This window comes from Symphalangus syndactylus, chromosome 3, assembly GCF_028878055.3.
Source record: "Symphalangus syndactylus isolate Jambi chromosome 3, NHGRI_mSymSyn1-v2.1_pri, whole genome shotgun sequence".
NCBI classification, from domain to species: Eukaryota; Metazoa; Chordata; class Mammalia; order Primates; family Hylobatidae; genus Symphalangus; species Symphalangus syndactylus.
This window is the reverse complement of record NC_072425.2, coordinates 29970091-29992780: the sequence shown is the minus strand read 5'-3', so window position 1 is coordinate 29992780 and position 22690 is coordinate 29970091. Positions and strand designations below refer to the sequence as shown.

Sequence of the window (22690 nt, the reverse complement as noted above, 5' to 3'; positions counted from 1 at the left end):
GAAAAACAGGTTGTCATATAAGTAAGGTTCCTGCCTCCTAGTCTCTGCTAGAATAGGGAGTTAAATTGTACTTCCATCAGCCCCCTCCAGCTTCCCAAGCTTGGCCTGCTCTGGGCCCTCATGGTCCACTCACCTGACTGTGGTTATTGTCCCCATATCTCCCCATCAGGTTGACACGGTGACAGTTCCTGTACCAGAAAGCCCCTTTGTAGGACAGAGCACAGTTGGTGATGGCTGAATCCGTGTCCTTGTCAAAGGTGGAGAAGGATCTGCCATTGTGGTAGGCCATGGAGTCACCTGGGAGAGACAGAAAATATGGACCTGAGAAATCTCAGCTGAAATTTCCCTCCTGGACAATAAAGGGCAGAACCATAGGTGACAATTGAAAGGTTCTGGGGGTGGGACTGGCCTTAAACATTGAACCCAGAGTCAGCATTGAATGTGGAACTGAATGGGACATGAGTGTCACCCCCAGTACTTATTTCTGACAGAAGCAGCGTAATGTGGTGGGAAGAGGGCTGTGGCTGGCTTTGGAGAGTCCAGCTTCGAGTCCCATCTTTTCACTTTTTGGCTGTCAAGACTCTTGTTGAACCTCAGTTTTCTCATCTATACAATGGAACAAGCACTTTGATTCTATATACTGAGTAGTGCCATGGTTACAATGGATATAAAGGTGTATGCTAAACAGGTGGCATGGCATACAAATACTTACTATGATTGTTATTTTTATGACTTTTCTGCATTCCATTTATATAAAGACCTCAGAGGGTAAGGTGAGAAGTATGCATTTGATATTGGTATGCTTTTCTCCCACATACAAATATGTATTAGTCATAATTAAGCCCTTCAGACTTAGATGTCCTTAAATAGTCTCTGTATCACAGTTACTTTTTAAAGTATTCATCAGATCATGTTCCGTGATTCTTAGACAAGAAGCCCATTAACATGTACTACTATTTGGAAATCTAATTTGTAATTTAATACATTGAATTTTTGAAGCATTTCAGTACCATTGCTTTGTGGGTCTTCTCACTCCCAATCCAGCCAAGTGCTGTGCACAAACATTTCAAGACTGCGAGGCATTCTACCATCATAATTTGGAACAAGTTGTCAAAGGGACCCAGGTACCTTTTTAACTGATGATGCTACCCAGAGCATGAGGACGGCACGTAGATATTAATGAAACAGGATGCTCTCCTGCAGAGGGCCTGGGTGCAGCCAAATCATACAAGAAAATGCAGCCTTACAAACGTTATCTCAGTAAAGGGAAATATTATGGCTCATTCCTCAATGGAAGTACAAAGAGAGAGGAACAGAGGCCACATTCCTGCTGCTTAACGAATTTGCTTGCCCTGTAACATTCTTCTTCTTGCCTGAAGCCATCTCAACCAAAGAGTATTTATTTCCAGGTAATAAAATGCCAACATTCTTTGAGGGATTCAAGAACTAAAGCAATGTTTGCCCCTGGGTGTCTCTCTTTATTATCGCTAAATTGCCATCTCAAAAGAGCTTTGTGCCTCCTTAGGCTCAGCCTGGCTTTTGGCAACCTTTTATCTGGAGACTTTACACCTTATGGATGTTTTCTTTCAGGGCTCAGGGAGGCTGGAAACATGCCAAGCCTCTGTCTCTTCTGCTCTCACAAACACAACAGAAAGCCACCCAAAGTCAGCATGGGTTGCATGGGGGTGGTCCACACTCTCAGTCCTGACCCATCTTTGTCACCAAGAACATTGTCAGATGCAGTTTTCTGCAGCCAGGATTGCATCCACCTCCTACAAGCTGTTTTACCTTGGGCAAATCACTGAGCTCTTCTGAACTTCTTTCCTCCTCTGTATAAAAATAACGTCTTCATAAAATGGTTTTATGAGGAATAAATGAGATGAATGCAGGTGGAATATCTACAAAAGAGGATGGTACCTAGTAGGGCCTTAATACATGTTGTTTCCTTATTTATTTCTCCTCTTACGTGGAGCCAGGAAACCACACAAAACCACTTCAAGTCCAAGAAATCTTCAAAACCAGAATGAAGGTTATGAGCCAGACAAGGAATGCAGGGGCCACTTGAGAGGCAGTGACCTTCTATTCATGAGGATGCAGGCTGAGACTAGATGACCACATGGCAGGGATGTCTTGGAAGAGATTCAAGCAGTTAGGTGATGGAGTGGATGGTTTGCTACTCAAAGTGTGGTCCATAGACCAGCAACACCAGCTATATCGGCATCACCAGGGAACTTGGAGAACACGCAGAATCTCAGCCCCATCCCAGACAACCTGTGTCAGCATCTGGACATTCACAAGATCGCTAGTGGGTCCATACACCCAGAATAAATTGAAAAGTTCTGGATTGGATGAATATTAAGGCCTTTGGGGGATTTTTTTTTTTTTTTTTTTAATCAGTCTACAACTGATATCTAAAACTGGGTAAGAAAGACACACTTTTTTTGAAAGATGGTCATTAGAAATCAATCCTGATTGCCCTGATTCCCAACATACTCAATGTTTCAGGATCCAAATATATACCCAACACTTTTGAATTGCAGTTTTTCTGGATTGGCACTCAGTAGGTACTCAAATATTTGTTGATTTAATAAATGGCTGGATTAATGAGGAAGGAATGAAAGTTAGAGAAATAAGCTGTAAATGCCAAGAAGGTCTCCATGGCTTTGTAGGCTCTAAGTGCAGCCACTACTGTACCTGCTGTCCCACTGTACCCCTCCACCTTCAGCTTGTAGCGAGTCTTAGCATCTCCCACGCTGAACTTGTCATAGACGGCAAAGGCTGTCTCCCCATGGTCCCGCAGGTCCACCCGGAGCTCGTACTGCCCCTGGGCTGTGATTTTGTTCAGGTTGTCCAGCCCTGTGGATGACAGGCAAGGGTTGCTAAGAAGCACAGGTGACTGAGGCCCTCATTTCTATCTCACTCTGTAAAAGCGGCAACCAGGTACACTTAAAACAGGGCCAACTGGGCCCAGTGGCTCATACCTGTAATCTCAGCACTTTGGGAGGCAGAGGTGGGGTGGGAGGGGGTGGGGGTGGGGGTGGTGGGAATCACTTGAGGTCAGGAGTTCGTTATCAGCCTGGCCAACATGGCGAAAGCCTGTCTCTACTAAAAATACAAAAATTAGCTGGGTGTGGTGGAGGGTGCCTGTAGTCCCAGCTACTTGGGAGGCTGAGGCAGGAGAATCGCTTGAACCCAAGAGGCAGAGGTTACAGAGAGCTGAGACTGTGCCACTGCACTCCAGCCTGGGTGACAGGGCAAGACTCCGTTTCAGAAAGCAAAAAAAAAAAAAAAAGGGCCATATCACACAGGCCTGTGCTCAAAGCTCAGTCTTGTGCTTGCTGGAGTAATACTAGGCTCAGGTAAAATCTGGTTGACATTTTTGCCCCACTTCCAACCTCCCAGTGCATTAGTGAAGATCCAAGGAGATAAGGTGGTGAAAGCACTTTTTAAACTCTAAAGTGTGTTACAGGCCAGGCGCGGTGGCTCATGCCCGTAATCCCCACACTTTGGGAGGCCAAGGTGGGTGGATCACCTGAGGTCAGGAGTTTGAGACCAGCCTGGCCAACATGGTGAAGCCCTGTCTCTACAGAATATACAAAAATTAGGAGGGCATGGTGGAGGGTGCCTGTAATCTCAGCTACCTGGGAGGCTGAGGCAGGCGAATTGCTTGAACCCAGGAGGCGGAGGTTGCAGCGAGCTGAGATCACACCACTGCACTCCAGCCTCAGCGACAGAGTGAGACTCTGTCTAAATGAACAAACAAACAAATAAAATTTTGTAAAGTGCCTTACGAATGAAGGGCAATGAATAATATGGATAAATGTTTATTATAATATGATAAACATTTTCTGGCCTAGGCAGTGGTACATAGAACAATGTTCTCTGCAGTTAGGTGGTTGGAAAGTGTGGGTTGCATGGATGAATGGATGGGTGATAGGATCATAGTGTTGACTTGGGAGATTCCAAATTTCAGCTCAACTGTTCGTTGGTTAGACTCCTGTGGGCAAACCACTCAGCCTTTTTGAGGCTGTGATTTTATCCATGCGAGGTGGTGAGGAGAACAAAAATCACCTGGTGACTATCAAGTAGGACTCGGAGACAAAAACCCCTTAACTGAGGGATTTAAAGGTAATTAGGCTTCCGTATATCTCAAGCAAGCATTTGGTTCCAGGTTTATTTCCCAAAAATTTATAGGTAACTAGAACTTCTATACGTCTCTGGAATACATACATATCAAAACTCATTTTGCAACCCTTGCTGACATTAAGGCACCAAAATGTCTACAAATGTAATCATGTATCATGTTCTACATGGCTAATAGGGTCCAAATTACCCTTAAGCTCCTGCCTTAAGGTCCATAAATATCCCTAAAGAAAAATCCACTGCAGGGGCTGTAAGTCCTTTTGCAGCATTCTTTCTTTCTAATAGACGTATCTTTTCCAAACCTATACTGTTTTTAGTAAATTCGTCTTACCAACCCACTAGTCAACCACTTCTGACACCTGACACCTTGCCCACGCAGTGGCAATTGAGTACTTTGTAGGGGTGCTATGGAGGTTAAAGGTTATGTCTCTAAGAAACCCGTCTTAGCACCTGGAGCACAACCTGGGGCACAGGAGGGAAGATATCAATGATATCAGTGAGGAGGATTCTATGACTGGTCCAGAGAATGACTTAAGGCTAGGTTAACACATAAGGGCTGAGTTTTGATTCTTCCTTAATCAGAATTTTACTTTTTGTGAAAGGAAAATAAAATCTTGGGACCCCAATTTAACTCTGCCAAAAGGAAAAAAAATAAACTGAAAGCCAAGTCATGCGAGATACTGCCTCTCCTTTTGTCCCTAAGCAGATGCTACATATAAAAGGCCAGATATCTCCACAGGTAGTTATTCTATCTTCACTTTATCTTATGTAAAGTGCTGATTTACTGAGTGTGAGATGAATACATAATTGACCATTCTCTTTTTTGTCATTCTGCTTTTTTCTTTTTTTATCTTGCAACATGTGGATTCAGTAATGTGACTATACCCTCCCTCTTTCCCTTCCAGCCCACTTTTCCCCTTTAAATACTAAAGCTCTCAACATTATCTCTGAAAAAGAAAAGAAAAGAAAGTCATGGACCACAGGTTGTTCCTGTGGCTTTTCCCTCTTTAAATACTAAAGCTCTCAATATTATCTCTGGAAAAAAAAAAAAAAAAAGAAGGCATGGACCACAGGTTGTTCCTACGGCTTTGTGTCTTTTTTTTCTGGGCATGTCCTTAACGTTGGCTAAGTAAACCTCTAAACTGATTGAGATCTGTCTCAGATACTTTTTGGTTTACATTTTAATGATTCAGAGCATTTAAATAATAGTCTTTTTCATTAAGAATTTGATATTCTGTGTCTGCCACCAGAACTAGTGCTTCTTCCTCATCTCTTTCTCTCCCATAGGTCCCTGTGGGTTAGGAAAAATGACAAGGAGGGCAGAAACGGGCATTTTAGATACAAACATGCAGGGATGCATTACCAAGCCAGAATTCTTCTCTGCGGTCCCCAAATCCAGCAGCATATGCCTTCCAGTTTTGGTAGAAGTTCTCGCGTCCGTTTTTGCGTCTCAGGAACACCTATAAACATATCAATGAATCTGGGTATACTTAAGCTATTGCAGGAAAGAGGGCATTGTTCTGAGAGGAAGGAGTGTGGCACTGTGGAGAGAGCATCAGGCTCCACTCTGTCCATCCCTAATTTGCTATGTAACTTCAGGTGGTCACCTCCCTCTTCCTAAGCCTTTGTGTCCTCACCTGAAAAACAGGGATTAAAAATACCACCCAGTTTTGGGTGATAATGATGTGTCAATGTAGGTTCATTGACTGTAACAAATGCACCATTCTGGTGCAGGATATTGATAATGGGGAGGTTGTGTGGGTGGATGTGGGGTGTATATGAAAACTTCTGTTCACTTAATTGTGCCATGATCCTAAAAGTGTTCTAAAGAAATAGAGTTTATTAATTCAAAAATATACTACCCAGATCCTATGGTAATGGGGTTGGAATAATTCATCTTAAACTCTTAGCACAGTGCCTGGTAGATAATAAATGCTTAGTCAGTGCTAATTAATGTAAGCAATGGGTTCAATGATCAACTGTCATTTATACATCACAGAGTTGTTTGATGAGGATCGGATGAGATAAACTACAAAAACCTTACCTCCCCATTTCAAAAAGTACCCAGCGTGTTTCCCATTCTTTTGTTTAAGAGAGAATTCCTGAGTGCCTCTGTGTGACAGGCACTATCTTGCAAGGCCTCACACATGTGGGTGTCAGAGTGCACCAGGAGGAGATCACCCTCTTCTCCTCCCCTGCTTTGCCCTCTCCCTCCTCCCCTAGGCCTGGGGGCTCTGCAGTCCCTGGTGGTACTCACAATCCATCCACCCCCATCAGAGGTCATGTCACAGAAGACTTCCAGCGCCTGAGCCTTATCACCATTCAGATAAATAGTGTAGAGGCCAGAGGTCGTGTCTCCATTCAGCATTGCTTGGGAACAGTCCTTGGGGAAGGGGTACAGGAGTCCAACTGTGGAATAAGGAGAAATGATGATGCTCTCAGAGCAGGAGGACTGAGCTGGAGCTTAGTTCTCAGCTTAACTCTATGGACTAGAATGCCTGGGGAATTTCCAAGTGCAATAATGTGATGCAAACAATTAAAAACTCGTAGAAATGGGCAATCTTGGAACTAGCCTAGTAGATGGGTCTTAGAGCTGATGATCATAGCAGTTCTTTTTTCTGATCTGAGGACATTCATCTGAGGTTGTATCATGAGCTGTTTTCTTATTTATTTCACAGCCCTAGTATAAGAGCATCTTTAGGATACATTCATAGTTAGCATCTGGCATAAGATCTGGCAAAGAGGAAGCACTTTCTTTGGCAGATGTGTGCAGAATGACTGTCCCGTGAATTTTGAAAGGCAGGGCTCTCCAAAGGCCAGCTCCTCTGGTCCTCAGGAATGGATGCCACTCTTACTTATCAACGGAACAACTTGCAGGTTTGCTATCTGCAGAAGATACTTTGTGACAGGTGCAGGGGGAGGCTCCCTGGGCATGGAATATCTGAGCCCAACTCTGACTGTAACTCACAGGATAGTCTCGAACAGGTCATTTAGTCTCTGAAAGCCTCTGCTTCCCCACTAGAACTTTGGGCATAGGGCTCACCATACCAGCTTGGTGGGAAGATCATTTGTGATTTTGAATGTGGACAGGCTTTGTAAACACTGGCATGATGAAGGAGAAAGAAAGAGACTTTGAGCTCATGTTGAACTGACAATAAAAGGACCACACAATTGTATGGGCCACATACTGGGCTAGGAGTTCAAATGCAATACCTCATGAACCCTTGCAAGGTCCTGGTGATGGAGGGATTATTATGAATCTCCCTGTATAGACGAAGAAGTTAAAGATTATAGGATGGAAGTAGCATTCTTAAGGTACACCTAGCAGGTGATAGAAATGGGAATTGAATCCAGATGTGCTCCCTCCTTTCCTTTCACCGGGATGCTCATAATCTCCCACACTTGTTTTCCTCAGGCTTCCAAGTAGTAGCAGTGAATCGATTCTTTTCAGAGGTTTGTTTGAAAATTTTAAAGTAGAAGTCAAAGGGGAAGTCAAGGGTTGATTCAGTCAAAGTTAGATCTCGAGGCTGGATGGCACCCTGGGCCTCCTTACTTGTGGTGAAGATGGTCTGGATCATATTGCTCCTCAGGGGCCCATTGAGTGCCTGGATCTTGGCCGTGTAGTGGGTGGATGGGCTCAGGTCTGCCAGGCTGTAGGAGGTGGTATCTGGACCCACAATGACTTCCTAAGAGCAGAAGAAAGAGTATAATGGCTTTTGGTCACAGAAATTCTCAGGGTGTAGATAAGAAGTCATTCTATTTATAAGTTCATTTACCCATCCATTCATTTATTTACTCGACAAGAATTCATTGAGTACCCACTCTGTACCAGGCTCCATGTGCACTGCTGAGATATCAGAGATGGGGAGAGTGAAGCACAAGCAAAGGTCCTTGGGCCAGAAGGTGCAGAGCAAGTTAATATAAGGAGGGAGAGACTACATCTGGTAAGGATGAGAGCACTGCTGTTCTGTAGACTCCAGGGCTGAGCCTACCACCTGTCCAAGGCCCTGCCAAACTATATTGGGAGAATGGGATTGTAATGGTTAATTTTATGTGTTAAATTGGCTGAGCCATGGGGCCCAGATATTTGGTCAAATATTATTCTATGTTTCTGTGAAGGGTTTTTTTTTTTTGGATGAGATTAATATTTAAATCAGTAAACTTTGAAAAAAGCAGATTTAAAACATAAAATGAAATAAAATAAGGAGGCAACAAGCGACCTCAACCATACTTAGCTTCAGGTGTTAGAACAGTGGAAAATGTTACTAGATTATGAAGGGCCTTTAAATGACAAGCTTTGAAACTTAAAGTTTATCATTCAAGGGAGTGAGGATCCCTGTAAGGTATAAATGTAAGGTATACCCTGTAAGGTATAAAAACTTCCCAAGTGCAGTCAGTTTGGGGATCTCTTGAGTTAGGAGATGATTAAAATAGCCCCATAGGCATGGTATGATTAAAACTTAAGCTGACCTCACATGTCTCTCTTCTAGAACAGAGATATCCATGACAGACAGATGTTGACCAACTCTAACTATACTTGTAGTCTGTGGCTGGTCTCTGTGCTGCGGTACAGAGGAGGTCATTGGTTTCAGTTTGCAGGAGATCCTCTTTCCACACCCTCTTGCTAGCTTCCAATTCTATTCAGCAAATGACCTATACTCCTGGGTCTGGAATTCAACCTATACTCCTAGTAATCCAAACACAACGCTCTTCTCTACAACCTGCAAACAGCCAGCTGAGTTTGGGCAGTCATGCGTCAGTGCAGAAGCCCCTGGAAGGTTCTCCGGCATCCTGGGAACTGGGAAGGTACCTTATCCTGTTTTCTTCAATGGGAGAATTGAGTTTCAGAGAAGCTAAAAGACTTGCTCTCATTCCATAAATTGTTGGAGGCAGAGGATGATGTTGCATGCCAGTTTCCCAACACCCTGTCCAGGACTCTTTTCTCCTATACCAGGTTGATTTTTTTTCTAAGACTTATAAAGCTGGTCAATGGACATGCAGAAAAGTAAACTGAGATGAGTGCTTATTTAATATCCAGAGGCCTTTGTGCGGCCCCCAGTTCTAGTCCCTGGGGGAAAGATCAACTGTCAGGGATAAAGCTGGGCTCATTGAATTACTTAGGAATACAATTACCTGTCAGCTCTCTAGGCTTCTGTGCAAAGCCATTTTCTAGGCAATTAGGGTACTCTAGATCAAAATGAGACTCATGATTCAGGTAAACACAGAATCCTAGAATACCTGACCAGGAGAAGACCTTAAAGATGGGTAAGTCCAAGGCATTCATTTCACAGATGGGAACACTGACACCCAGAGAAGATAAAGGATTTGCTTTAGCTCACACAGTGAGATAGTTCATTGTTATATCAACTTCAGGAAGGGGCATGATAGTAATTAGCAGTGTGTCCAGTTCTGCTTAAATATGACAGATTGGATATAGCCACTCATCACTACTGGCTTCTGAAACCCACTAAAAAGAGAGCAAGAGAATGTAAGGTATAAATCCACGAAGATGAGGGGAATGGGAGAGGAGACAGAAACAGGTGTGCCATGTCAACAGAAACTTGGTAGATAGAAAGTGAGTGGTAAAGAGACCATGGAGGGGAATGAATGAAGAAGGCTGAGGTTAACTAAGGAGCATGGGCAGAGCTAGTCAGAGGCTGCTTGGTGCAAGTCACAGAGTCCAGCAAGTTCAGTAAAGGAATGTGTACAAAAGCAGAGATGTCTTTAAGGGCCAATGTGGAGTGTGGTTGAACAAAGGTTTGGCTTGTTTAGAAGCTTTTTTGTAAGAAACAGACTCTAAGATCTCCTCATTCCCTCCAACAGTCTAAATGACTGCCCTTTCCCATTCAGATGGTAGGCTGAGGTTTACTCTCTGGAGAGGTTGAGCCGGAGAGGAAGCTCCGGATTCAAATCCACCAGGCTCAGCCTTCAAGGAGGCCAAGGTGCTACACTGGAAACGAGGTGAAAGTTTGTACATAGTGAGAGGCCAGGTTTTATGGCACTGTTATTTGGGGGTCCCCCAAGAAAACTGTGGGGTACTTGTCCAATCATTCTGCAGGGAGCCACAAAGTTGACAAGCCCTGCCTGTGCAGTTGGAACTCCCAATTAGCTCTTTCATTCCTAGTTCAAATACAAAAAGACAGACCATGATCAACAGACATTGAGTGGATGTCTCCAGCGTGAAAGACAGAGACCCAAACCAAATCAAATCGAACAACAGCAGCAAAACAAAGAAACTTGGAACAAACACTGTGTAGGATATAGAATAAAATACCAGCAATATATTCTTAGAGATAAAGAGATGATGATATATGAAGCACAAACAAAATGCCAAAAAAGATCAATGTGTGGAGAATAAGCAAAAGATCTTGGAAATATAAAGTAAGATAAACAAAATGAAAAATTCAATAACAAGTTTGGAAGGTAAAGTTTAGGAAATCTCCTTCACTTGTCTGAAGATCTAAAGTTATTTCAAATTAAAAAGTGAAAGAAAATTCTTGGGTAGAGAATATAAATAATGTAAACACTGGATAAAAACACTATTAACAGTTGATATCATAAGAACACGGTGAAACATATTACAATACATAATATAAAGATACCATCTGTGAGATAATACATATGGTAAACATGCAGAGAAACCTTTTGGCCTTTGTTCAACAAAATATTAAAGGATCAAGATTCCAGCTCCTAAAATGTCCTCAAGTCTTGTAAGCAGTGGTTCTTGATCTTGGCTGCCTATCAGAACTGGAGTCTGGTTAAAATGAAAGAGGCTGGAGAGTATGATTCAGAAGGTCTGGCATGCCATCCAGTCTCTACTAATTTTTTTTTTTTCAGCTCCCCAGATGCACTGGGATAGAAAAACAGCATCAGGTAATTCTTCCATACTTTGAAGATCATGCAAATGCTTCAACTAGCATTGAGGAGTTGTTATATACTTAAAATACCTTGACTGTGCCATCCACCGATTCATAGACCAGTAGGTAACCGGTGACTGATGCCCGGGGGGGTCGCCAGGTAAGGAGGGCAGTTTCCGACTGAACCTCAGTAGCAGTCAAGTCTCTTGGAGAATCGAGGTCTGGAGAAGATAGGACAATTAATATCGCATAAGGTCAGCAAATGTAGGGCAGAAATTCGGGCTGGGTATCAAGAAGACTGGGTTCAAGTCCTTTCCCCACCACTGAACTATGTGACCTTCGGCAAGAACCTCCTCTGTATAAATAAGGTGGTTGAGCCAGATGATATCCAAAGACAAATTCTCTATGGTTTATCTCGTCCTAAGGGCTGGATGTTTCTAACTGGCCTTGGTTGGATTTAGAGAGAAGTATACAGCTGTGAATATCATTATCAAGCCCCTTGTTTCTAAATAAGAGGACGGATGAATGCTAATATCAATACTTACCCCGACAGAGAGGATGGTTCCTCTGTTTCCCTGCTTGCTATAGTTTGTTAAAAGCTCTCAATGTATAGAAACCTAACAAACATCTAGGAGAAACTGCCTAAAAAATCTGCCTCTTCAAAAATATTTTCCTGCCTGGAACATGGATCATTAAATACTAGGTTTAGGGCCAGTGGGAACTGTTTTTCCACTTACAAAGCCCTCCTCTTAAAATCTTTTCCTTCCCCGTGGGGAGACCAAGGTCATTTCAGTTCAAAAGGAAATAGTATGTTTCTTCAGGCCTTGACTGAGTGGGCACTGGTGAATTTAAGTGATGCTGATGTAATCACATTGCAAGGCCCTGACTTAAGAAAGAAGAACTGGCTAGCGGTTCCCGTTTAAGATGCAGGCTGTGGGTGGGCATCCCAGAAGGGAGAGCTTCCAGCTCTCAGTGTCTTTGTACCTGTTGTGAACTTGGCAGTGATGGTTGAGCTCTTCTGGGGCCCTTTCTCTGCAAAGATTCTCAGTGTGTATTCCGTGGCAGGCTCGAGGTCGGTCAGAGCATACTCTACTGTGTTCCCGGACACCGTGCGTGTAATTTCTGGCACTAAACATGAAATACACATATCGAGGCAGTCACCTCTCACTGTCTGAGCCATGAGTGGGCTTGGCAAACCACATACACACCTCCTTCGAACATCGAAACTTTCAGTGACCCTGCAGAAAAGCAGGTCTGATTTCTGAAATGAGTCACGCTCTCTTTCTCTCTCTTGAGCACTCACCTCATACGTAAAGGATTTCTCATATGGAGACTTAATTTTTCCAGGCCCCAAATCAGAAGGAAGGGGAACTGGGGGTCAGGAGATTTTTTTCCCACATGGTACTGGCTGGAATCGCTTTGCCACTGAGACCGAGGTAGAGGACGGTCGGAGGGGACATCCCCAAGCCTTCTGCTGCCCATGCTTAATTTGTCCCGATGCATGCTCTCCTCTCTTTGTCACCTTTTCACATGCCCTTTTATAATTTACTAAGTGTCATCAAGTCATTAGGCTGAGGGGTCACAAAAATTGGACAGCGGTAGCTGCACCAGAGCCTGGCCACTATCTCTCAGGCCTGCTGGGTCATGTCCAATGGTGGAAAGCAATACTGATCACAGTGCCTGGGGGCATGTGTTTATTTCCTATTCACAGGTGACCAACCATCCTGGTTTGCCAGGGACTGCGGGGTTTCCTAGGTGTGGAACTTCTGGTGCTAAAACTGAGACAGTACCAGGCAAGCGGGGACAAGTTGGTCAACTTACCTCATCATTTGTGAGCACCACCCCCTCTTCTGAACCAAGCTCCTTGTTTGCCCTGAATCCACAATCTCCATGTTTCCCATGAATTATACCTGATTCATTTTAGGTGCAACACCATCTTTCCTGACTCAGAAGAGTTTGCTCTCAGGGACTATTTAAGAATTAAAGAGTAAAAAGAATAAACCCAACATCTCTCCTCCCCATCAGTTCCCCACCCCTACCTGTGCTCTGTCCTCAGAAAGACCCCTCTTAGTTGGTTACCAGAACTGAATTGAAATTTTCAGAGGCCCCAGGCACAGATGCTGGTGCCTGCTCATATTGTCACTGAGAGCAAAACAATACCAAACCATAAAATATGAAACTTACCTATACCTGGAAATTCAAATTACACAATTATTTCTAGAGTAGCTCATTACAAAATGGAGGGGTTCACTGAAAAGGACTCTCTTTCTCCAGTCTCTTACTTATATTTGATTTTACTTTCTGGCGGCTGTAGTTTGCTGGTGCTCTAAGCAAGTGTTTAATCTGCCAGCTGGGTAAATTAGCGCTGGTGGTTGCCAAACAAGAAAACATTTCTGTTTTTTGTTTGTTTGTTTGTTTTTTGAGACAGAGCCTCCCTCTGTCGCCCAGGCTGGAGTGCAGTGGTGCGATCTCGGCTCACTGCAGCCTCCGCCTCCCAGGTTCAAGCAGCTCTCCTGCCTCAGCCTGCTGAGTAGTTGGGACTACAGGCATGCACCACTACGCCCACCTAATTTTTATATTTTTAGAAGAGACGAGGTTTCACCATGTTGGCCAGGCTGGTCTCAAACTCCTGGTCTCAAGTGATCCACCTGCCTTGGCCTCCCAAAGTGCTGGATTACAGATGTAAGCCACTGTACCTGGCCTAAAATTTCAGACTTTTTAATTAAATCTGCTAAAACAAGCTTCTTTTGTGGTCTCTGAAAAGTTGAGACTGCTCAGTATGGCCTGAAGCAGTCTGGTTAAGATTTTAGATTCTGGTTTTCTTCTTTGTAAAAGATGACAGCTGCTTGCTAAACAGGGTGTCTCATACTGGTAGGCAAAGAGACTAACAGGAGAGGAGGAATGGGCCAGGAAAACATGTAGAGGCTGGAGATGTATTTTATTTTTATTTTAAATGGCCTACCAGACTCCCTTGAGGTTTCAGCTGGGAGCCACAAGAACATTATTGACCTTTTCAACCTACCCATGCATTTTTATCATCCTGTACCAAATGTGGCAGGGAGAAGAGCGAATGGGAAGAGTTTACAGCAGGAAAGATACTCCTTAGAGTGAGGAGAGACTTGGACAAAACCTTACCTTTCTCCCCTGTGTAGGAGATGACATAACTGTCCACAGTGGCAATGGCTGGCTGCCACCTGGCCAACGCTTCCGAGTCAGTGATGTTGGCTGTCACCAGGCCAGATGGGCCATCCAGAGCTGCAAAGAAAGATGGTGGACAGGAGGGAAGTCACTGGGTGGGACATCAGACCCCAGCTGCTCTGCTGTCCGCACTGCTTATGGAGTCCTGATGTTAAGACAGTGTCAGCTGCATGGAATGGTTCAGAGACCTGAGCCTGGAGCCAGGCTGACCTGGCTTTGAGTAATGACTCCCTCCCTTGCTGGCTCAGTTACTTTGGGCCTCTATATCCTCGTGTGTAAAATAGGGATAGTAATTCTGGCTGGCTTCATCCTCAGTGTTATTTTGATTTTTCCATTATATTACGGATGGAAAGGAGCTGTGTAAACTGAACAAGGCTGAACACATGACAAGAATTATTATTGTTTATATCACTTTCCCCAGAGAAAGAACTTACACAGAGGGGACTTGCATAGTTAAGACTGCCCGAGCCTTTTCTTTTCTTTGCTTTTTTCTTTTCTTTTTTTTGAGAAAGACTGCTACTCTGTCACCCAGGCTGGAGTGCAGTGGCGCAATCTCGGCTCACTGCAACCTCTGCCTCCGGGGTTCAAGCAATTATCCTGCCTCAGCCTCCCAAGTAGCTGGGATTACAAGTGTGCACCACCAAGCCTAGTTAACTTTTGTATTTTCAGTAGAGATGGGGTTTCACCATGTTGGCTAGGCTGGTCTTGAACACCTGACCTCAGGTGATCCACCTGCCTTGGCCTCCCAAAATGCTGGGATTACAGGCGTGAGTCACCACGCCTGGCCCTGAGCGTTTTCTGAACTTTGAGTGGTATTTCTCGTTAGATGGCTTGCAGAGAACATAAAGCCAGGCTCTGGAGGCCGGTGGTCCCGGGTTCTACCATGGCTTCTCTGCCTGGTGCCTCTGTGCCCTGGGAAAATTCATTTCCCTTCTCCAAACTTCACTTTCTTTAGTTGCCAAAGGGTGACTTTAGTTAATAAAGACTAGCTAAGCAATGTGTGGTGTGTAAAATGTACTAGGGAAAGCTCTCAATACTTGCAGTTGTTATTAAGATCCCTATTAAAGGTATTTGAAGTCTTAAGTATGGTTTTCAAATGACTTGTTCTGAGAAAGGATGGGTATTCAAAGGATATTTATCCCCGGCCTCTTTTAACTGACCTCTTCTACTACCGAACATCACTTTCTCAGAAGCCAACGTGAATCTGACTATTTCCTCTTGCTTTTGCACTTACTACTCAAATACACCCATGCCAGCAGCCCTGGCGTGGGTGGAGGGAAGCTATCCTCAGCTCATTTCACAGAGAGGCACCTGAGCCTCGAGGGATGAAATGACTGGTCTGAGAGCCAGGATGTGGCAGGGCAACTGGGGAGCCCAAATTGTCCACTCTGAGTTCCTTCCTGCTTCACTGTGCATGGACAGAATCTCCTTTAACTGGTGATGACAATGGGGCATTGGGAGGAACTACATCCAGCTTTTGCCATCTGTTGCCGTGGAGAATCCATTGATGAAAGATTTCTTTGGGGAAATAAGGGCCTGTGAGGCAGGGTGGACGGGACTCTGGGTTCAGATGGGATGTTTTAATTGTGTGTTGTCAACTCTTTTAGGCTATGAGGATATTTTTAAAATTTCCTATGAGGCCCATTCTTTGTATCCCTTAATGAGTCGGACTGGATAATTGCTCATATATCAAAGGATAAATTGTTTAGAGACATGGCTGTCTGAAGAGAAATTTTCCACTTCATTCTCCTTCAATGCAATTCATTATTTTCCCCTCTTTACAGTGTACTGTACAAATCAGGTTACACTAGGAAAGGAACTCTTTATTTTAGAAGGATAGAGAGTTTGGAGTCAGACTGACCTATGTTCAAATTTGGTTCCAGCATTTACTAATTATGTGGGCTTGGCCAAGGTATTTCATTTCCCCAAGTCTCAGTTGTCTCCTCTGTAAAATGGGGATGATAATAGCTGTGGGGATTAAATGTGAAGGGTTTAGTAACAGTGCCTGGAATGCAGGAGCCACCAGATAGAGAAGAGCTGCTTTGTAGCTGTCACCATCACATGCTCATGTGTAGCACCTGCTTTGAGGGACCCTCACAAGGGTTCCAGGCAATAGGTGGGGAGGTGAAGGTGGTGGTGGGCTAACGGGAACAATTGTATTTACAGATGCTTTACAAATACAGCTTCATGTGATCCTTACCATACCCTGTGAGGGAAGCAGAATTGTGTCTGTTTTACAGAGAAGGAAAGTGGACCCTAGTAAAATGGACTGATAGCTCATGTGGTTGGTAGAATTTGGATTTTAATTCAGGTAAGTATGACTCCCAAACTTGGACTTTTTCTTTCGCAATAGTCCAGGAAATGGAGGCCCAACAAGGTTAAGGTCACCCAGCTCACCAGAGGCTGGGATGGGCCAGAAGAGAGGCCTCTGGCACTCTAAATCCAGTTCACTTTCCACTAGGATCTCATAAATAAAACCCCCCTTTTTTTTCCAGCTGCTGAGTCATGAGCTACAAGGCTGAATGAGAAATGACATAGGATGCACAAGTGACCCCTGAAAAATAGTAACACACACACACACACACACACAACCCCACCAACTCACCTGTGGTGAATGACCCTGAGACAGGTTCACTTTCCTCAAAGCCCTTCATGGCGATGATGTTGACAAGGTACTCCACCCCAGGTATGAGTTTCACCAGCCTGGTCTGAGTCTTGGTTCCATCCACAGTTACCATGGAAGGTATACCTGGAACACAGTAAAAGCAAGATGAGGAATAATGAACCTCATTGACACTTATTCACTGTTGCCTCCGAAAAGAGTATATCTGATTTAGAAATGAAACTATATATTCATCAAACACCACTTTCTTGACTTCTCATTTGCTCCTACCCTCTGGCATAAGGGAAGAAGGCTTACTTTTTGTATGCTTTTTCCATTGGTGCAGATGCCAAAAACAAAGCCAGGAGGGGAGAAAAAAAAACATGAAGTCACAATGTACTAAAAATGGCAAGTTTCCGTTCAGTAGAGAGCTGGCACGTTGTGCAAATTTTATTTTATTATTTTTCCCCACAAAGAATATGGGAAGCTTACTATGTAATGCATATCAGATCTATTTCACCCATTGTCTTGGCTTAGGATTATAGAGACTCCCTTACTAGAGGAAATTCTACTTAAGAAAAGAAAGTTGATCATAGTCAAGTTTGTGCTGTAGTGTTTATTAATAAACACAGAAATTGTATTTCTTAGAATTTGAGGGCTAGTGAAGAGCTTGCACATCAGCTGGTCAGACTTCCCATAGAGACAAAACAGCATTTCTGTGAAGAGGTTATTAACCATCCTCTTTTTATACACTTCCAGCAACAGGTAGCTTACTACCTGCCAGAGTGTCTTTAGGCAGATTTGACTGGGCTTCCTCCTTGTGGTCTCTATTATAGCCCACGTGCTTTGAATTAGAACTCACAAATTTTCTAAGGCACAACTTGCCATCATTTACTGAGACAGACAGATTTGGTACCCAAAGGTAAAACTTCACGTATATCCAAGACTAGCTTTTCAGATGAGTGTGCTCAGGGAGAGAAATGCCAATATATTTAGAATCTTTTGTCATTGTGTGCAAACAATACTAGAGATCTATTTCTCATCGAATTTTATAATTTCAAGGCTAAAAAAGGTCTTGTTCAAATGACCCTTCACAAGAAAGTTTCTTCTAAGAACCTCATAGCACTTCACAAATGAGGTCTCTTCTCTCCAGATGGTCTCACAAATAGAGAATTCATTTTCTTTGATCATGATGTTGGAGGATGAAAATTATCAGGGTCTGTTTCACGAATCCATCCAAACCCACAACACTCCTCCTCTCTCTCCCTTTTCCGAGTCTCCTACCTCCTGTAATGGGCACATAGGTAATCCGGAAGCTCTCCACTTGGGCAGTGGGTGCCCTCCAGCTCACAGTAGCCGAGTTTTCAGTGATGTCTGAGAAAATGACTTCCTTTGGGGAGCCCATGGCTGTCAAGAAGAAAACACAAGAGAAGCCCAGAAACAGTTAACTATCTTGTTCATCAATGGTTCTTCCTGAATTCCTTATTTAGGAAAACTCAGTGCCTAGAATTTGTGTCTGAGCTAAGCCTTTAAGATGGAGAATGTGGTGATCTGTGGTTAAGTTGTGACTTGCTAGGACCAATTGTTGTTTCATTTCAGGTACAGGGCCCAGGGTTGTAGAAGAGTCATTTGGTCTAATTCAAGGGGAGTGCTAGGACCATAGCTGACTTCCAAGGCATCGAGGGAGAATGGTTTCCCAGATTGGAATATGTCCCCCATTCATTTTTGATTTTTAAGATTTTCTTAAATCTTTGCTTTCTAGTTCCTTTTATTAAATAATACTAAGACTTGACAACTGTACAGTTCTTTGCAATTTATAAGGCTTAATCCTCCTATAGAAACCCCCCAAAAGATGTGATTGTAGCCATTTTACAGAGGACCAAACCAAGGCTTCCATGAACATTCTTGTGATGTGATCTTTCTGGGTCCCAGGAGTAGGCAGCAGAGCCAAACACAGCCTGGAATCCTGGAAATAATGTTCACACAAACACTGACCTGGGCAAACCCGTTCCTAGAACTGGAAGGAGGTCCAAAGCCAAGAGAACAACCTCAGGCCCATCACCAAAGCAAACACCCAGTGGACACTGGGTCTACCTGTGAGGAAAGCCATGCCCAGGGGGAGTTTCTGCCTCCCCAAATACCTCCCCTCAAAACCCAGTTTCCTTTGGCTTTTCTCTGTGTATTTTTTGGCTTCGATTTTTGCCCTCTTCAGCTGACCATGCCTACCTAGAGAATTCAGGAAACAATTTTCGGGCTCTAGGGAGCTCACTTCCTCATCTTTTCCCCTCTCCAACCCACAGGGATTATTACATGCTGAAACCCACAGAAATTCAGCAAGGGTTTTTTTTTTTTCTTCCCCTTTCTGTATTTTTCTCTCATCCAAGACATCTCCTCCTACAGCTTTCTTCTGTGGCCTGGTAGCCACCCACAGACTCTGTGGCTGGCTGGGTTTTTGCCCTGTCCATGGAAAGTTTCGGAAACCACATGGGTCTCTGGAGCCTGAAAGAGCTTAATTGTCCAAATACCACTGAGAGGCTGGGTGACCTTGGGCAGGTCCTTTCACTTCTGTGAACCTCAGTTGCTCCATCTGTCCAGAGGGAAAAGTGGTACCCACCCACAGGGATGTTTTGAGGATTAGCAGAGATAACAAATGTGAAACTCCCAGCACAGCATCTGGCATGCAGTGAGAATTCAGTAAATATGATTGCCCTCTCTTTATTTTCTTTCCAATGTCCCTCTTTCCTCCATGGGCCATACTAGACTTTAAGGTGTCCCCTAGGAAAGATCGAGATGAGGCTAACTGGGAAAAAACAAACAAAAAAAAAACAGGTGTATAAACTCAGGCACTGAGGACCTCCCTCTGCCAACCTGGTGTACTTGCACTATTGCTCCGACTGAAAACCTCATTGGTGTAGGTACCTTTTAGTAGGTGTATCTTACGGCCAAACACATTAATAGCTAATATGGTTACTGTGGGTGAAGAAATCCTGCTAAATACTTGACATTCATGATCTTATGTAAACCTCGTGGCTGACCTTTGAGTTAAATTCTATTTTCCAGATGAGGGAATTGAGGTAGAGCCACGATTAAACTCCAAGGACACTGCCCCATGGTTGTTGGCTTAACCACCAGGCAACACTGTCTCTCACTGCCCTTTCTACTGCCCTGGGCACCCAGGCATGGCAGCTTGTGCTATGGAGAGGTACCTTGTGAGTGAGAGGAGGAGCTACAGCAGGGCCTTCTCAGGAGGAAGAGGGATAGGACATTACAGAGAAGAGTTTACAATGGTATGAGGGAGGAAGAGAGGATAGGAGAAAGGATTAAAAAAAAACAAAAGGGGAAATTTATAAACTTGATGAGGTGAAGATAGAAATTAGGCATCTTCTGTGCTCAGGAGCCCCCTTTCCTGTCTTCTCCTGGTCCTGGAGCACAGGCATGTAGACACAGACACACACACACACACACACACACAGAGACACACACACACACACAAAAGCATGCACGCAAGTGGGCATCTGTCTTTGGCTGTAAACTACTAGGCTCTAGAGAAGAAAATCAAAGAGAGGGCTTTCCAAAAGAGCAGGGTCTGCCTTGCCTTTTTCTTTTTTGTCGTTCTTAAAAAAAATTCAATTCATGATTATTCATTCTCTTTTTTGCTTTAGAACTGCAGGGCTTCTAGAAAAAAAAGATCAGCAAAACAAATCAATGATCAGAAGAAGTAAACTTTGAAGAGAACTGTTTATAAACCAAGATCAAAATCAAGGCTCTGCCTCTGATCTGGAGTCGTTTAATGGGCAGCCACAGGGAGGAGGAGACTGAGACCTGCATCCCAGGATAGGGTGTCCCTGTTAATAAGAAACAGGGTTTTTCCCTCTTACTAGGTTGCTGCCTGGATTCTAGCATTTTCTCCAAGCCTACAAATACTGATTATTATTTTTACATGGGTGATTTCTTGCCACTTGTTAGGTCCTGAAAACTTGACAATATAAAATATCTATCTTTAGACAAAAAGGAGAGGTTTTGGCAGATGTCATGCCTATGCCTGTCAGAAACGGCAAGCAGCTGTATGCATTGGTTTTCTCTCATCCAGACTGCTCATTTTAAATAGTAGTAGAATAAACTGGTCATTGGGCTTTACTCCAAATCTAGCTCTATGATCATAGAAAAATCATTTCACCATTCTGGTCCTCAGAGTCTTCGTGCACAAACAGAAGAGGTTGAGCTACATCATCTCTCAGGTCCCTTTTATCTCTCCTGGTGATTTTGTGGTTCTGTCCCCTGGTTCCCTTTGAAGCAGCTGCCTCCAGCGAATGCTATGTCTCTGCATCTCCCTCAGTTTCATGAAATAATTTACTTGACTTGTTGGAGGTTTTTCCTTTTCTCTTCAAAAAGTCATGTTCATCTTAGTATTATTATTATTACAAAGAGTCATATTATTACTACTGTTATTATTATCATTATTTGAGACAGGGTCTTGCTCTGTCGTCCAGGTGGGAATGCAGTGGCACGAACACGGCTCACTACAGCCTTAACCTCCTGGGCTCAAGAGATCTTCCTGCCTCAGCCTGCAAAGTAGCTGGTACTACAGGCATGAGGCACCACGCCTGGCTAAGTTTTTGATTTTTTTTTTTTTTTTTTTTGTATAGGTAGGGTCTTACTATGTTGCCTAGGCTGGTCTCAAACTCCTGGACTCAAGTGATCCTCCTGTCTCAGCCTCCTAAAATGCTGGGATTACAGGTGTGAGCCATCACTCTGGGCCTAAGAGTCATATTATTAACCATCTTTTTTTTTTCTCCTTGAAACAGCTCCTATGGAAAAAGGTGATTAAACTCCAAGGACACTCTAGGTGCCTTTCAGAGTTGTTGTGAGTATCAAAGTTAGAGAGCTTCATAAACAGTAGCATGTTAATCTTGCCAGCTTTCTCCTTTATCCTTGCTGATCACCATACTGATTATTCACATGTAGCATTTTATAAATATTAATGTTTATAGATAGAGGTGCTGCTTCTCCATTATCTCCCTGCTTGGTATAGCTTGAACGTTTGGCCAAAGAACAAGGAGGTGTATCTCTGGATAAAATATGATGAGATAATAGATAGAAGGAAGAATCTTTGGAACGTAAAAAAAAAAAAAGATGATAATTGTAACTATGATGATGCATTAATGGCAATGTGAATAGCTCTCACTTGCTGGGCCCTTGCTACGTGCCAGGCCTTCCGCTATGGACTTTACATGAATCATCTCATTTAATCCTCACAACCCTATTAAGTAAATGGCATCATACTTTTTTTGCATAAGGACTTAGCCAAATTGTCCAAGGTAACACAGTCTATAATTGAAAGAGCCAGGATCAGAGCACCAGCCTGCCTGCATCCAAAGCTCCGGTGATTACTCAGCCCTATGAGAAGAAGACTTCTGAGTCATGACTTTTCTCTGTTCTCTCCTGTTTATTTACAGTACCTGTTGTTGCTATAGCACTGACTGGCTGGGATCGCCTTCCTTTGCTTATTCCATAGAGTTCAATTTCGTATTCAGTAGCCTCTCTGAGACCTGTTATGTCCCTGGTACGTTCGGGGGCAAGTAGGGTTATTTCCAGTGGCTCAGACTGCTTTTTGGTATCTCTGATTTTGAGAACAAAATCGTCGAAGACCCCTTCATCAGCTGTCCAGGACAGACGGAAACCGTCTGGGGTGGCATCTGAAACCAGAAGGTTGTCAACTTCCGGTTCGGCTTCTAGAGGGAGACAAAATGGTGGGAGAAGGAGGAAAGACAACATCATTTACCAGTCCGTGCAATCTTCTCTCCAGTGGGGGTATCAATATGTAGTGATGCCCCGGCTTTCAGAGATAGAAGTGTCCTGAGATACCAAAAATAAAATCATTCAACATTAA

At 43.6% G+C, this 22690-nt stretch overlaps 1 protein-coding gene across 3 annotated transcripts in view; it reads right to left on the bottom strand.

The window, feature by feature from the left end:
• Nucleotides 1–22690, bottom strand: part of TNC (tenascin C) — a 96640-nt gene that overhangs the window by 3307 nt on the left and 70643 nt on the right. For all 3 annotated transcript variants that reach the window (XM_055271321.2, XM_063636821.1, XM_063636819.1), the window contains 11 exons: nucleotides 22260–22532; nucleotides 18085–18207; nucleotides 16804–16947; nucleotides 14136–14255; nucleotides 11985–12128; nucleotides 11091–11221; nucleotides 7697–7829; nucleotides 6401–6552; nucleotides 5507–5603; nucleotides 2695–2856; nucleotides 134–297 (listed from right to left, as the gene is read on the bottom strand). In XM_055271321.2, the coding sequence (XP_055127296.1) occupies nucleotides 134–297; nucleotides 2695–2856; nucleotides 5507–5603; nucleotides 6401–6552; nucleotides 7697–7829; nucleotides 11091–11221; nucleotides 11985–12128; nucleotides 14136–14255; nucleotides 16804–16947; nucleotides 18085–18207; nucleotides 22260–22532 (1643 nt within the window). The remainder of the gene's footprint in view (nucleotides 1–133; nucleotides 298–2694; nucleotides 2857–5506; nucleotides 5604–6400; nucleotides 6553–7696; nucleotides 7830–11090; nucleotides 11222–11984; nucleotides 12129–14135; nucleotides 14256–16803; nucleotides 16948–18084; nucleotides 18208–22259; nucleotides 22533–22690) is intronic.